Below are 16105 nucleotides of genomic sequence, written 5' to 3'. Positions count from 1 at the left end.
TCCAAAATGCATCCCAAAAACAGAACTCTTGAAATTTCCTTTACAAATTGGGGCTACTGGATCAGAGATAGTAGAGTGGGTAGGGCATCTGTCTTGCATGTAATCTACCCATGTTCGATCCCCAGCATTCCAGAGGGTGCCATGATCCCTGCCAGGAATGATCCATGAGCACAGAGCCAGGAGGAAGCTCTGAACACAGCAGATTATTTTCAAAAAGAAAAAAAAAATTTTTTTTTTTTGATCTTTGGGCCACACCCGGTGGTGCTCACGGGTTACTCCTGGCTGTCTGCTCAGAAATAGCTCCTGGCAGGCACGGGGGACCACATGGGACACCGGGATTCGAACCAACCACCTTAGGTCCTGGATCGGCTGCTTGCAAGGCAAATGCCGCTGTGCTATCTCTCCGGGCCCTCAAAAAGAAAATTAATGAGATCTGGAGAGATAGTACAGTGGCTGAAGTGTTTGCCTCTTACATGGCCAATCAGGGTCTGATACCTTGCACCTCAGATGATCACCCAAGTCCTACCAGTGCAGAACTGGGAGAAAGCTTTGAACATCATAAGGTATGTCCCCCAAACACACAAATTTAAAAAACTAAGTGAGGTTATTTTACTGAGCTACTGAAAAAATCAAATGAGATGTCATAGTTAAAGCCCATAGCAGAGTTTTTCATGGCACTAAGAGCTCACAGTTGGTGTCACTAAGCACATTATTGACATGAGAATTAGCCTTTGATGGGAGAGAAGATAACACCAAGGCAGTTGGACATAGCGGTTTTTGCTATGTTATCCTTGCTAGTTATCCTCCAGCCAGTCTCAGAAGGCTACAGGTACTAAGATATCTTGCATGCCTGGAGCTTTCACATCTTTCCTAGACATACTCTAGGTGGAATCATGGAATCATATTCCCAAGCCAGCTGCTTCTTCAAGAACCATCTTCTTCCTAGAGCAGATGATTACACCTCATGTACTATGCACCCCTGGGTCAAAGAGCTGCCTCTCTGGAGAGGGAATCAGAAGCTCTATGACATCCCAACTGGGATGCTCACCTGGGTGCTTGAGACCTTTCATGGTACAGGATAGAGACAATGTAGAAAGAGCAGAGGGTAGGAGGTAGCAAGGGACCTCCCATGATCTTCTTGCTTCAACTCCACAAATAGTAGAGATGGGCACCATGCTAGGGAAGTATTAGATGTAACATTATTGATATCCAGTCAAAACCTAGTGTAGACATGTGACTTCAGCCACATATGGAGCCAATCTTGATGAGCTAAAGAATAAAATATAGGGGCCGAAGAGATAGCACAGCGGTGTTTGCCTTGCAAGCACCTGATCCAGGACCCAAGGTGGTTGGTTTGAATCCCGACATCCCATATGGTCCCCCGTGCCTGCCAGGAGCTATTTCTGAGCAGATAGCAAGGAGTAATTTCTGAGCATCGCTGGGTGTGGCCCAAAAACCAAAAAAATAAAATAAAATATAGTGTGTTTACCTGATCCCTTACTGCTGCAAACCCTTTCTAAGACTTCATAAGATCATGATGTGAGGGGGCCGGGCGGTGGCGCTAAAGGTAAGGTGCCTGCCTTGCCTGCGCTAGCCTTGGACAGACCGTGGTTCGATCCCCCGGTGTCCCATATGGTCCCCCAAGCCAGGAGCAACTTCTGAGCACATAGCCAGGAGTAACCCCTGAGCGTTACTGGGTGTGGCCCAAAAACCAAAAACCAAAAAAAAAAAAAAAAGATCATGATGTGAGACAAAAATGTGCCCTAGATCTTATCCCCCTCAGACTATCTCAAAAGACTTAATGGGAATATCAATATTTCCTTCATATGTCTATTTTCTTAATAGTTATAATTTCTTATAACTCTTAGTGTGTTTTTCCATATGTAGAGGTAGCCTCCCCATTTATTTTTCCTCTCTCTTTTTTTTTTCTCATTTTGGTTATGCTTAGTAATAAATTGTAGTTGAAAAGTCGATTGGGATAAGAGTTCAGGTCAAAACCAGGGTACAAAGATTGTATAGCTTGTTGTTTTTACCCCCATAAGCACCAATAATATAATATGGTAGTGTTACTTTTTGCATAGGCACACTAAAATGGGAACATTTTATGTATAGAAACAAGTTCTTATCTAATAGGGATAAGAACCCATAAGTTTTTTTTTTTTTTGGTTTTTTTTTGGGGGTCTCACCCGGCTGTGCTCAGGGATTACTCCTGGCTCCATGCTCAGAAATTGCTCCTGGCAAGCACGGGAGACCATATGGGACACCAGGATTCGAACTGATGACCTTCTGCATGAAAGGCAAATGCCTTACCTCCATGCTATCTCTCCGGCCCCAGAACCCATAAATTTTATAATACAGGGGTGCCTTCCACCCTGAACATTTGTCATGAGGACTTGACTTAAACCTCAAGTGATCAGGGGCTGGAGAGATAGCATGGATGTAATGCATTTGCCTTTTCTGCAGAAGGTCATCGGTTCGAATCCCGGCATTCCATTTGGTCCCCCGTGCCTGCCAGGAGCAATTTCTGAGCATGGAGCCAGGAGTAACCCCTGAGCACTGCCGGGTGTGATCCAAAAACCACACACACACACACACACACACACACACACACACAAAAAAAAACCTCAAGTGATCAGATATCGACCATCCAAACCCAAACCCCAGATCCCAACCTTAGAATTGGCACAGTTCTCTGCACCAACACTAGAAATCAAACTCCCCCCTCCCAGGGAGGCCATAACTGGCACAGTTCTCTGCACCAGCACCAGCACCAGAAATCAACTCCCCCCCCCCAGGAGAGGTCCTAATACACTCTGGCATCAACTTGAGCCAGGGTAGGTTCATATGACACCCTGATGATGAGGAAACAGCAGCAATTTTGTTCTAAGGGCAGGTTACCCTACCTCATCACCTAATGATGAGATGAAATCAGAAGACCCTTCATCCTAGAATCTATGCAAAAACCAAGATCACTAATTATAGAAGACTGACTACAACAGCTCAATTGAGCAGAACTTTTCCTGGGACTAATAAAAAAAGACTCTATCCTTTGCTTCATCCTAGGATCTGTGCAAAATCCAAGATCTCTAATTACAGAGGACTGACTTTGACAACCATGATTGAGCAGGATGTTTCCTTTACACCATAAAGAAAGATCTTGGGGTTTGACAACTATATGTACAGAGCCTATAATCAGTCTCATGACAGTATGCTTCAAGGGTGGAGGCACCCTGTATCTCTTAGGCCAAGTGAATTTCCTTTCTAATTTCCCCAATATTTACTGCACCTATGCAGAAAACATACAAACATTTGAAACACCTGCTTTCCCCCCCCCCGCACCCCGATTTGTTTCTTCTTTCTTTTTCTCTTCTTTTAATTTTACTTATATTTATAGCTTCTAGACAGGGGCTCCTGAAACTTTTTTTTTTTTTTTTGGTTTTTGGTTTTGGGTCACACCCAGTAGCGCTCAGGGGTTACTCCTGGCTCTACACTCAGAAATCACTCCTGGCAGGCTCAGGGGACCATATGGGATGCCAGGATTCAAATCGCCATCCTTCTACATGCAAGGCAAAAGCCTTACCTCCATGCTATCTCTCCAGCCCCTTTTTTCTTATTTTTTACAGAATCATAGAACATGAGTCATCTTCTTATGCCTCATATTTCTATGTCTTCATACAAACTGAGAGAAAAAAAGTGTGGATGGAACCCAGGAGCCAAGTGGTATCAGGAGCATTCTTGTTTTGGCTTGGTTATTTTGGGTAATACTTGGCGGTGCTCAGGGGTTACTCCTGATTCTGTGCTCAGAAATTACTCCTGGTAGGCAAGGGACCATTTGGGATTCTGGATTTGAACCACCGTCTGTCCTAGATCAGCTGTATGCAAGGCAAACGCCCTGCCGCTGTACTATCTCTCTGACCTGGTATCAGGAGCATTGAGTGGAAATTAAAAAATGGTCAAACCTAAATACCCAAACCAAAGTCAATGGCAATAGAATCAAGAGACCCAAACTACAACAAGCCATACACAAAAGAGACCTGTTACACTAGCAGTCCAGGGGGCTAAGGGTAGAGGTATGGATGCATTCTGGGAACCAGGGTGGAGAGAGGTTAACACTGGTGGTGGGAATGGCCCTAATTCACTGACACTATGTACCTTAAATACAACTGTGAAAGACTTGTAATTCACATTGGTCTCAATAAGAAATATAAAAAAAGAAAAAGAAATATAGTGCCTATGCCCATCTACTGATTGGTGCAAAAAAATGAAAAAGCACTAGTGAAGTATAAGTCAGAGCACTCTTCCTCCAGAATGTGGATGTTATTTTGAGGCACAGAGTCTGTAGGGATAATGGTAAAAAAGAAAAAAAATATTTGGAGACCTGCCCTGTTCTCAGCCAACAGGCTTCAAGACCAAAGGAAATAGTTGCAGCATCTCTCTGCCAAACCCAAAAGTCTGGCCTTTTCTGTGATTTCGGAACTTGAAGTAGGAGAGAAAGCCTTGTTTACAGTCCAGAAGTTCCCACTTCTTGAACAATAAGGTCTGAGACACTGGGCAGTGATGGAAAACTGAGGAATCTAAAAGAGTGCATTTTGTTAGACACTGTGAGAAGTTATTTCAAGAAAAAGATGTAAGAATTAGAGGAAGTAAAAGTGCTTGTAAATGGAAAAATTAAAAGTTTCCTGCCTGCCCAGTCTTTTCCGCTCAGTTCCAAGTGGAGCCCAAATATCCAGAATAGCTAATTACCAAAATAGAGCTTTATTTTTTTTGTTTCTCTCCATTTGTTTCCATATACAATCACTAGAAAATCATATAAGAATTTATAAATGATAACACGATAATAATAACATTTTGTGTTATGGAATCTAACACAGGTGAGAAAATGAATCAGTTGTTATAACCTGAAAGGCAACTTATCAAATAATTCTAACATTAGGAACTTTTCTAATGTAAAGCCATACACAAAGTTGTATATATTATGACTCTCAATATAAAGTGAGGGGTGGAACATCAGTAGATATCAATAGAAAAATTTACAAATGTATCATGAAGTAGCTAAAAGATGGGCTGATTTATTGAGTACCTCAGCAAAGTTAGATTTTAAAGATTTTTTAAAATATTTTAATTTGGTATGCATGAAGGCCTTTATTTTTTCTTTTTAATTTCTGGTGGAGTTTTGGACTACAATCAGAAGTGTTCCGGGGTCATTACTGTTAGAGTTCAGAAGTCCTTATGGGGTTCAAATGAAGATCAGCTGCATGTAGGCAAGCATCATTTGGGGGAAGAGTATTTGGGCTACACGGTAGTGCTCAGGGTTTTTTCTGGCTCTGTACTTAGAGTTCATTCCTAGCTGTGCTTGGGGGATCATATGAGACACCGGGGATCGAATTCAGGTCAGCCATGTGCAAGGCAAATAAGCTACCAACTATACTATCCCTCTACCCCATAAAGATTTTTAATAATAGGGGTCAGTGAGGTGGCGCTAGAGGTAAGGTGTCCGCCTTGCAAGCGCTAGCCAAGGAAGGACCGAGGTTCGATCCCCCGACGTTCCATATGGTCCCCCCATGCCAGGGGCAATTTCTGAGCCCTTAGCCAGGAGTAACCCCTGAGCATCAAACAGATGTGGCCCGAAAAATAAAAAGATTTTTAATGATAAAGAAAAAATATTTGATATTATATTTTTATTTCTATATAATTTTTGGTACTCTACAAATATCCTTTTACTTTAAAAAAAAAAGGAGAAACTTGTCATTATTTCTGTTCTACCAAAACTACCAAAAGTGACTAAAAGTGTCCATACAAAAGAATAAATAGATGTTAAATTAAACCAATGTTAAATTGCCAAACCTTCCAAGGCACACTTCATTTACCTTTTCCAAAGTTTTTTCATCTCATGACATTTTGCCTTCTTAGGAGTCCAGTGGCTGTCCACAGAAAGGCACAGGAAAATGCTGCTTGGACCAGGGAGAACATGATTCTTCCTCACCCAACACAGAAAGTGACGTGAGTGCCTGCTTTATTTTATCTTTCTCCTGAGAAGCACTGTTTCAGGCTGGTCCAGAAACTGCCTGCTGCTTTGATGCTTGTCCTGCCTTTACGTACAAGCATCCAAAGGATTTGCCTGAATAAAACCCTTTCAAATACTTGGGATCTGGAGAAGGTGCTCATTCCACACCCATGGTCCGATTTTTTCCCTTCTCCCCTCGGCTGCCTAAAACAAGGAAACAAAACTCATTCAGACCAGAAAATAACCTGCCCTGGTTTTGATGCGACCTTTGGTGGAGTAGCTCAGGGTTTCGGAGCTGACCCTAGAGGGCGCTACAAGCTCAGCAAGACAAAGGGACCTGTTCAAAATCAGGTGGGAGGAAAATTCAGCAGGGAAAAAAAAATCCCAATCCGGGAATTCCACTCTTCAAACACAGACCTTTGGTCAAACGCTTAATGGGATTACTTAAACCAGCTGCAACCCAGGAGAAATGGAATTGTTCCCTGTAGACAAGGAACTCCGACAGAACAGAATTGACCTTAGAGGTCAACTTAGAGGGAACACTGCCCATTTCTGCATCTTTTTATTTCTCTTTTATTTCTGTCCCTGGGCCCCATCTTGCTCCCACGGTGATTATTTGAGGGTTGAAGATCTCCCATCACAGGAGGTGTCAGCAACCACTTAACAGAGGATCAGGATATTAGGATATTCCAAAAAGTGGCTTTATGACCTCTTTGGGAATCAATCTTAGTTATGATTTGGGACCACAAAACTCTACCCAAACTCAAAACTTGTTTTATCCTGAAATGAGCTCTGTATATACAAGGGAATTACAGTTAAAACATGGATTTTATAAACCTCTAGTGTTCCCTCTGGAACACACATATGAAGCCAGTTTATAATGAGAACTATTGTCTTTTCTGACCTCTGGTAAAGGAACTTTTCATTTCTCATCTATTATTCATTGTTTTACTTTATTTTTTTTCTTTTACAATTCTCAAACATAACCTTATTTGTGGATTTTAGAGAGGTCCCTTATTGTTCTCAGGTACTGCCAACTTTTCATGCCAACTAATGACAAAATTGATCAATCTAATGTCACCCAATTTCTATTCAGTAAAAAAGAACTTTCAAAATAAGCATTATTGTCTTTTAGCCTTTAAACAGGTTGAGTGTCTTTCTTTTGAAAGGATCAGAGAGTAGAATTCTGGCAACTTTAGAAAGAACCCAAATTCATATTCTTATTTCACATGACCTCAACTTCTCTCCCAATTCTCCTATTTCAGGAATGTTGTCTGAAATAAATATTCCCCATTAAAAAAAATATTTAAAATATTTAAAATAAATATTCTGATCTAATTCAGAAAAGGGTAACTTTTCACTGTGTTTTTATTTCCTGATTAGTAAAATTACAAAAGATCATTTTATGATACAATTGTTTGAGGATTATTAATTAAATTATTAATACAAATAAAAGCACTTAGAATGAAAGCACTCAGTAAATACCAAACATTGTCATAAAAGTTAAAGTGTATGCATGTGTGTTCACACATTGACATGAATGTTTAGAATTGTTTCATTAAAAATAAGGCACTTCAGGGCCAGAGAGATAGCATGGAGGTAAAGCCTTTCATGCAGAAGGACAGTGGTTCGAATCCCAGCATCCCATATGGTCCCCTGAGCCTGCCAGGAGCAATTTCTGAGTGTGGAGCCAGGAGTGACTCCTGAGCACTTCCGGGTGTGACCCAAAAAACAAACAAAATAAATAATAATAATAAGGAACTTGTAAGAGAGCTGAGGCTTTTAGACCCTGATGTAACAGGAGTGATTTCAATGGTGAAGAAGATTTTTCCAATTTTATTTTAACCTCTGAGAGTTTTCCCCAGGCCCTTTGAGTATATCCCAAGGTACTTTGTACATTTCAGAAAAATAATTTTTCTTTTAGTTTCCTGTTAGTGATAAATAAGCATTTCTCTTACAATAATGTTCTTTTCTGAAAATTATTTGCTTAAACTTTTTCCTGTACAAGGAGAACAAGGGAAGTGTTGCCATGTTTATTTTGCTTAATGTTGTAAAGAATTACATTGCTATTTCCAATATATATGGGTTAATGGGTTAACAAAACTGCCCTCTTTGCCCTTTCTAAAGATTTGCACAGAATTATTTGTGAAAGAAGAGTTCCAGCCTTTGGACCCTACCCAGGAGCTCATATTTCCTCCAGCACTCTTGGTGAGGTGCCATGGATGTTTTATCTGCTTGTTTAAATGTCCCTGATTATCAACTCCATTTTCTAAAACCACCCTTTCCTTCCTGTGAGATTGTCAGATTGTGAACATGGTTATTCAGGTCAAGATGCCCATCTCCACCCTATTTACCAAGTCCAAGCTGATCCCCTGAACACATTCATTGCCCATGGCCACTGTGGAAGCCAGTTTTGAAATAATTTTGCTACTCTTATCACCACCATTGGACCAAGTCCCAGTTGGCTATACTGAGTAATTCAACCTTGTCAGGTTTCTAACTTGGTCTTTCTACCCCCTATGGACAGTGAGACCAGGAAACATTTCTAGACACCTCCCTGTTCCTCTCTCTTCCTTTTGTCAATGTTTCTATTTTCTGGAGTATCTGGTAGTCCCAGTAGATAAACTATCCGATTATGAGGGGTTGCTGGTTGTCTACACAGTCATTCAACTAAAGTATATTTATCCAGCAAAGTGCTAATCTGTTCAGCTGTTTTAGGTACTGAATCTACAAGAAGAGAAGGAACTAGCCCAAAGACATGCTCTCTGGGAGTTTGTAATTTGTTGGAAAAGATGATCTGCAAGAAAATTAGATCTAGTATGTTCACTAATGAGAACAAGATTAAATAAGAGGTGGGATGCAATGGAGATGATGATTTGAAATATCCCAAATAAAGATGATACTTTGAGAAAATAACATTTGAGTCAAGTTCTGAGGAGTTGAGGAAGTCAGCCACAAAGATGTTCAGGGAAGAGCAACCTATGTCTAGGACAGCAAATGGAAAGGTGTGAAGGATGAGAAGATACACCCTGGTCTGGTCAGTAAAGCATGGAACATCTCTTGCTGCTGAAAGTGAATCGGGGGAGTCAGAACACTGAAAGGACATATTCTCTTGATCTTAATCTACTAGGCTTTCTTTTTGCCTTAGAAGTTCTCCAGAAGGCTGGACAGATGAGGGATTATGCAGCCATGCAAGTGGTAATGAAATCAGGGCTGTAGCTCTCCCCCTGTGGAGAGGCAAGAAAGGTCACAACTACCATTCCAGGGGTCTCAAATTCGTGGTCTGTGGTCCACAGGCTGCAAACGGCCCTCCGTACAACATTTTGTGGCCCTGCCCTAGAGGAATCTTTTTTTGTTTTGTTTTGTTTTGTTTTAGTTGTTTCGGTCACACCCCCCAATGTTCAAGGCTTACTACTGACTTTGCACTCAAGGATCACACGACTTTGCCTCCTGTGGCCTGCAGGTAAATTGAGTTTGAGACTCCTGAAACCCTGTAGACAGTGGGTGCTTCTGTGAACCTGTGGGTGGAATCCAGATCTTTTGATGGATGTGATAGGGGACATCAGAAAAGAAAGATGAGCCACTGTATAATAATAATAATAATAATAATAATAATAATAATAATAATAATAATAATAATAAATAACCTCAGTTGAGTGGGTGTGAAGAAGAGTAGCCAAAGAAGAATTAATAAACCAATCCAGTCAGTAGAGAGTCATGGAGTCAGTGGCTTCTTACCTCGTAGTCTCTCTGCACAGCAAGCCAGACAAACTTTTCTTTATTCTCCCTGTACAAATTTAGCCAGGTAGGAGACAGTAGAAAAACATTCAGGTGGGGCCGGGAAGGTGGCGCTAGAGGTAAGGTGTCTGCCTTGCAAGCGCTAGCCAAGGATGGACCGTGGTTCGATCCCCCGGCGTCCATATGGTCCCCCCAACCCAGGGGCGATTTCTGAGCGCATAGCCAGGTGTAACCCCTGAGCGTCAAACGGGTGTGACCCAAAAACCAAAAAAAGAAAAAAAAAGAAAAACATTCAGGTGGACTTTTTCATATCAAAGGGATAGCTGAAAATTGAGGAAACATCTTTGTTTGTTTTTGGGGTAATAGCTGGCTGTCATCTAACAAGCCACAGCTTTAGAATGGACAGTATGGACTAGCAGAGAAAGAGGATCAAAGAGCACTTCCAGGGCACCAGTGATTTTTTTGCTCTTGGTGGAAAGTTTTGGCTAGTACAAGCTCATGTTAGACATGTGAAATTTGGGATTCCTATAATATATCGAAAAGAAGATGTTGAATACTCCTACAAATATGAGTTCAAATTTCAGAGGGTTAATCCAGGCCTCACATGTACATGCATGAACATGCACTGAACATGTGTTCAGTGTGTGTTTGTGAATTTTAAAACTATGCTCCTAAAGTATGTCACATGTAAGGTACAAGGCCCAGCTAGGTTTGAATCCTAAGACCAAATATAGTTCCTTGAGCACCATATGTGTGTGGCCCTAAAACACAACTAAAAAATATTTTTTCAGGACTAGAGAGATAGTACTGTGGGCAGAAAACTTGCCTTGCAAATAGCCAACCCAAGTTTGATTCCTGGCTCTCCAATGATATGGTCCTGAATTCAGAACCAGGAGTAAGCCTTGAACATCACTGAGTATGCCCCAAAAAAATGTTTTTTTTAATTGATACTGTGTTCAATGAATCCATACTGGGCTGTGAGTGATAGATTCCAGTTTAAATAGTCATTTCTTTCTAAAGCAACGAATGCTAATGTCTTACATGGAGGGATTAAATATATCATTGTGAACATTGAAACATCTTAGTGACAATCTGAATCAGGTGGACCCCAGGGTCCCTGAAATCTCTCTAAAGGAGCGTGTCTCCACCACTTATGTTGTCTAACTCTGGACATGCTTACTTATCATCTGTCTTCAGAGAATGTCAGAGAAGCCAGAAAAAGAAACCCTGAGCTTTCACGGAGAAAGGGTCACCTGGATCTCTCCTGGGACCCTCAAGGATCTCCTGACTCTAAAAGCAAAGTACCCGGAAGCTCCTCTCATTCTGGGGAACACTTCCCTGGGTAAGTAACAACAATGCCAGGCCCCATGGGGGTTGAGCTGGACCTCCAGTTACCTGCTCTGTGTTCAGGCTAGAAAACCACTTCAGGGGCCGGGCGGTGGCGCTGGAGGTAAGGTGCCTGCCTTGCCTGCGCTAGCCTAGGACGGACCGCGGTTCGATCCCCCGGCGTCCCATATGGTCCCCCAAGAAGCCAGGAGCAACTTCTGAGCGCATAGCCAGGAGTAACCCCTGAGCGTCACAGGGTGTGGCCCAAAAACAAAAAAAAAAACAAAAAACAAAAAAAAAGAAAACCACTTCAGAGAGTAGAGCTTTTGCCCTGTAACTGGGCCAGTCCAGGTTCAATTTCTGACACCCCATATGGTCCCCCAAACCCGCCAGAAGTGAGCCCTGAGTGTAGAACCAGTAACAAACCCTGAGCACTTTCAAAAAAGAAAACCACTTTAGCTATGGAAGTTTCATTGTTTATAATTATAATATGATAGCACATTATTAACACATTCTACATATTACATAATACTCACCTATTTATATTATTATCAGTATAATGTTAGCTATAATATAAATTATATACAATACAATACAACTCATACTATTGAGGTACAATACAAATATAATATTATTAGTTTATGTTATGTTATATGAAGTTGTATGTCATTGCACTACACAGCTTGACCTCTTAAGGAGTAAAGAAAAGGATTAAGATGTTTTCTATTTAACCAGAGACAGAGAATATATAAAATACAGGTGGGCTTATTGACAAGGTACATCCCATGATCACCCACAACTAATTTAACAATGAGTACTTTAGCAAAGACTTTGGATCTTTGACCTGAGAGAGGACTCAAAGACCTAGAGCACCGCCTTTGCATGAGGGAACCCTAAATTCACTCTCCAGAGTGTAGAAAAACAAAAAAAGAAAAACTTTGGAGACCTGTGGCCTCTCAAACTCCTGCCTTTCATCTCAAAAGCTTCATTAGGCTTTAAGTCTCTTTCTTATTTTTACAACAAATATTTGATTTCCTAAACAGATATGTTTTTCTACTTTGCCTATTTTTACCTTTATAAAAATAGACTGTCTTGATATTAGTCTTCCAAAATGTTCCATGCTAATGCTCATTCAACATTCTTTTTCTTTAAATTACATTATTTAAACACCATGGTTACAATATTTTTCATATATAGTTGATTTTTTTTTTCACAGAAACAATGCTGTTCATTATTGGGTTTCAGTCATGCAATGTCCAACACCCTTCACCAGTGCACACTTCCTGCCACCAATATCCCCAGTTTCCCTCGGGCCCTCCCTCTTCCCCTCTCCCCTGCCTACCTCTTCTCTCCCCGCTCCCCTGTGGTTTGTACTATTGTTTATGGTACTATTGTCTTAGGTACTGTGGTTTTCAATATTGTTACTGAACTTGTATCATGCCTATCACTTTATCTTCTTTCAGCCTAACTGAAAGAAGATAAGCCTAACTTATCTTCTCTGCCTTAACTGCACTCTCCTGCTGTTTGTGGCAAGCTTCCTACTATGGGCTGGTCTTCCTGGCCCTCTATTGTGTCTGGATATTATTACCATACTAATTTTTTATATTTCACAAATAATGTTTAACATTCTTGACCTTGCCTTCACCTTTGTCAGAGTCCTCTCTACGAACCTGGCATCATTTTGTTAGTCCTTTCTTCTGTTGTAAGTTCTATATGTCTATTGTTCTATATGTCTCATGTTGCCTACCTGCAAATGTTTTTTTTAAGAATCTTTTAACTAAGGTGCTGAAGCAATAGTACAGTAGGAAGGGTGTTTGACTTTTACATGGCCTGGGCTCTATCCCCAGCATTCCACATGGTCCCCTAAGAATGATTCCTGATTGCAGAGCCAGAAAGTACCCCTGCGCACCACCAGGTGTGGCCCCAAAACAAACACCTTCCCCCCCCCCCCCCCCGCCAAAAAAAAAAAAAAAAAGAACCTTTTATTTCTTTTCTTTTCCACCTTTCTTTTTTGTTTTTGTTTTTGTTTTTTGGGTCACACCCGGCGGTGCTCAGGGGTTACTCCTGGCTGTCTGCTCAGAAATAGCTCCTGGCAGGCACGGGGGACCATATGGGACACCAGATTCGAACCAACCACCTTTGGTCCTGGATCGGCTGCTTGCAAGGCAAACGCTGGCCGTGCTATCTCTCCGGGCCCTCTTTTCCACCTTTTTATCCATGCCATGGTTATATAAATTATGCACTGGACTTGTGTATTCTAGCAACTTACCTGCTAGGAAGGATCATCAGTGTTGTAATGGAATTTCAGGAAACACAGATGAGAAATCCTCCGACAGGGTGAATCAAGAGTACTTACTAAAAGTCAATTGCTGCGAGTGGACCTAAAGAACTGGAGACCCTGAGAATAGTCAGGGTCGAGTTTATAAAGTTTATTTTAAAAAATCTCATCTTAAGGCAGACACCAGATACATGGACAAGGAACTGCAGGAGCTGTGATCAGCAAAGCAAGTTGCAGGAGCAAAATAAGCTTGTGAATAGTTCACTGGCTTATGGTCATAGAAAAGACTGGCTTTAAGTTTGGGGATTAGGGCCGGGCGGTGGCGCTAAAGGTAAGGTGCCTGCCTTGCCTGCGCTAGCCTTGGACGGACCGTGGTTCGATCCCCCGGTGTCCCATATGGTCCCCCAAGCCAGGAGCAACTTCTGAGCACATAGCCAGGAGTAACCCCTGAGCGTTACTGGGTGTGGCCCAAAAACCAAAAAAAAAAAAAAAAAGTTTGGGGATTAGTGATTCTGGAAGTGGAACAATGTGTTTATGGGCTATACTTGTTCAAGGGTTATAGCCGACCTTGAGCACAAGAGAGATGAGTTTCCTTCCTGCTGAGCTGCTCAAAGAAGAATAAAGATGGAGTCGCTGATGTCAAGGGTCTCCAGTTCATTATAATAATCTCACATTCAAAAAATAATAATCTCACATTCATTATAATGGGGGTGCTTCAAACTGTTCTCAGGAACACTCATACCAAACTCAAGAACACTCATACCAAAGCTCAGCCAGTGAGTAGTAGTTCAGTGCTGGGGCCTGAGACTGTGGCCCACAGAACCAGGAATCACCTATGGTAGTCAGGGACCTCGAGGCTGCACCTGGACGTGCTTAGAGGTCATGTGGTACCAGGGAGCAAACCCAGGTGGGCGCCATAGACATGCATTCTAATCACTAACCTACCTCGCATACCTATTGTAAATTTTTTAATCAGCATCTTAAATTTTTATGAAAATCTCAATGAAAGCCATTTTTCCCTAACTCTAAATGATATTTTTTTCTTTTAAGGCCCTGCAATGAAATCTCAAGGACATTTTCACCTAGTTCTCCTTTCCCCTGTGAGGATTTCTGAGCTGAGAATGGTATCTGAGACAAGTGATGGTAAGTTCCTTGTGACCTTATAAACTATCAAAAAAAACTGGTAGTTTATTTACCCTAAATTTACACTGGCCACATTCTTTGGAAGTTCTTCCAACACTGGCTTTCTGCAACTCACCATCATATTTCTGATGTCATGTTCTAATTCCACCGTGAAACAAGCAAAAAGCATTACACAGACTTCAAGGTATTCAGATGATGTCATTCCAGACCGAGCAGCCACAACCATGTTAACACAGAGACAATAAATTTGCAGTAGCTCCTTGGGAGAAAGAGGGTGAGAGGATTGAAGTGCTACCCATCCAATGAATGTTCAAGTTAACAGAGGTGTGTGTTTAAGGGGGAAAGACAGGAGAAATGTTATCTGCCACTCAAATGCTTGTTGTTTCATGGGACAATGGCAAGGGACTGCCCAGTAAAGCCACATGGTCATTAAAAACATCCTTAAGAGCCCATGATGTACAGATACTGTATCAGAGAAGTTGGTGCTAACAGGATAGGAAGGAGGAAGACCTAGTCTTTAAAGGACAAGAAAACCCTTAAGCCAAAGGCACCTTACTTTACTACTTTCGTCCCACAGAACTCCCAGAATTGTGCATGCAGACAGGTGCTCAGATGGTGGCTGACACATGAATTAAAGGCAAGAATGAGAATGAATTGGGGGTTCAGTGAAATGGAGAGCTTGGCAGAACTGAAGGCTTTAGTCAAGATTTATAGGGACCACAAGTGTCTTTGGAGGTTGGTGGTAGGTGCAATAGGGGACTGATTTTAAAGCCATCACTGCCACCTGGAGCCCAAATTTTTGAGCTCTATCCAGCAGCAGCAGACCAGCAAGCTCTCCTTTCCTGACCTCATGCCACTCATTTGAAGAAGATGGGCCACTTCCCTGTTTTGATCATGGTTTCAATCATGGGACAGTTCATGTGGCACATCTGATAGCATCTCATGAAAAGTAGGTAGATGGGCCAGAGTGATAGTATAACAGATAGGGTGGTTGCCTTGCATGCAGCTAACCTGAGTTCAATCTCTGGCATCCATATAGTCCCCTGAGCCTGCCAGGAGTAATTCCTGAGCACAGATCCAGAAGAAACCCCCGAGCGCCGCTGGGTATGGCCCAAAAACCAGGCGCTCAGGGGTTACTCCTGGCTCTCAGAAATCACTCCTGGCAGGCTCAGGGGACTATACGGGATGCCGGGAATCAATCGAACCCAGGTCCTGAGTTGGCCGTGTGCAAGGCAAATTCCCTACCACTGTGCTATCGCTCTAGACCACAAAAAAAATTTTTTTTAAATGTAGGTGGTGGATAAGGAGTGGGGCATGGATGGAGAGCTAGTACAAAGTTAAAGCACCTGCCTTGCACATGGCCAACACTGACACAATTGCCGACCCTGCATTGGTCCCACAGCACCACTGTGAGTGGTGAGTGCCTTCATGGAGGATCCCAAAACCCAGAAGATCTCACCTCAGTGCAAAAGTAAGGGAATGGGTGGGGGGTGGGGGTGAGAAACATAGATCTAGCTGCAATCTTGTTATTGGCAAAAGGAAGAATAGCAGAAAGAGAACATATAAAATGGGTAGATAAGAAGTGTAGCCAACTGGTGTAAGCAGAAGGTTAAGAC

General features: G+C 41.9%; 2 protein-coding genes across 2 annotated transcripts in view; one reads left to right on the top strand and one right to left on the bottom strand.

Annotated features, from left to right (window-relative positions):
* CLK1 (CDC like kinase 1) overlaps window positions 1-16105 on the bottom strand; it is a 747223-nt gene that overhangs the window by 580300 nt on the left and 150818 nt on the right. The gene's annotated exons all lie outside the window — the stretch shown is intronic.
* The window catches only part of LOC126008678 (aldehyde oxidase 2-like), a 96452-nt gene that overhangs the window by 10012 nt on the left and 70335 nt on the right, over window positions 1-16105 (top strand). The window contains exons 7-10 of the mRNA XM_049772917.1: window positions 5911-6000; window positions 8132-8212; window positions 10940-11084; window positions 14397-14489. Of these exons, the coding sequence (XP_049628874.1) occupies window positions 5911-6000; window positions 8132-8212; window positions 10940-11084; window positions 14397-14489 (409 nt within the window). The remainder of the gene's footprint in view (window positions 1-5910; window positions 6001-8131; window positions 8213-10939; window positions 11085-14396; window positions 14490-16105) is intronic.

This window comes from Suncus etruscus, chromosome 5 (genome assembly GCF_024139225.1).
Source record: "Suncus etruscus isolate mSunEtr1 chromosome 5, mSunEtr1.pri.cur, whole genome shotgun sequence".
Lineage (NCBI taxonomy): Eukaryota > Metazoa > Chordata > Mammalia > Eulipotyphla > Soricidae > Suncus > Suncus etruscus.
The sequence above is the reverse complement of the archived record's forward strand: the minus strand, read 5'-3'. Positions and strand labels throughout refer to the sequence as shown.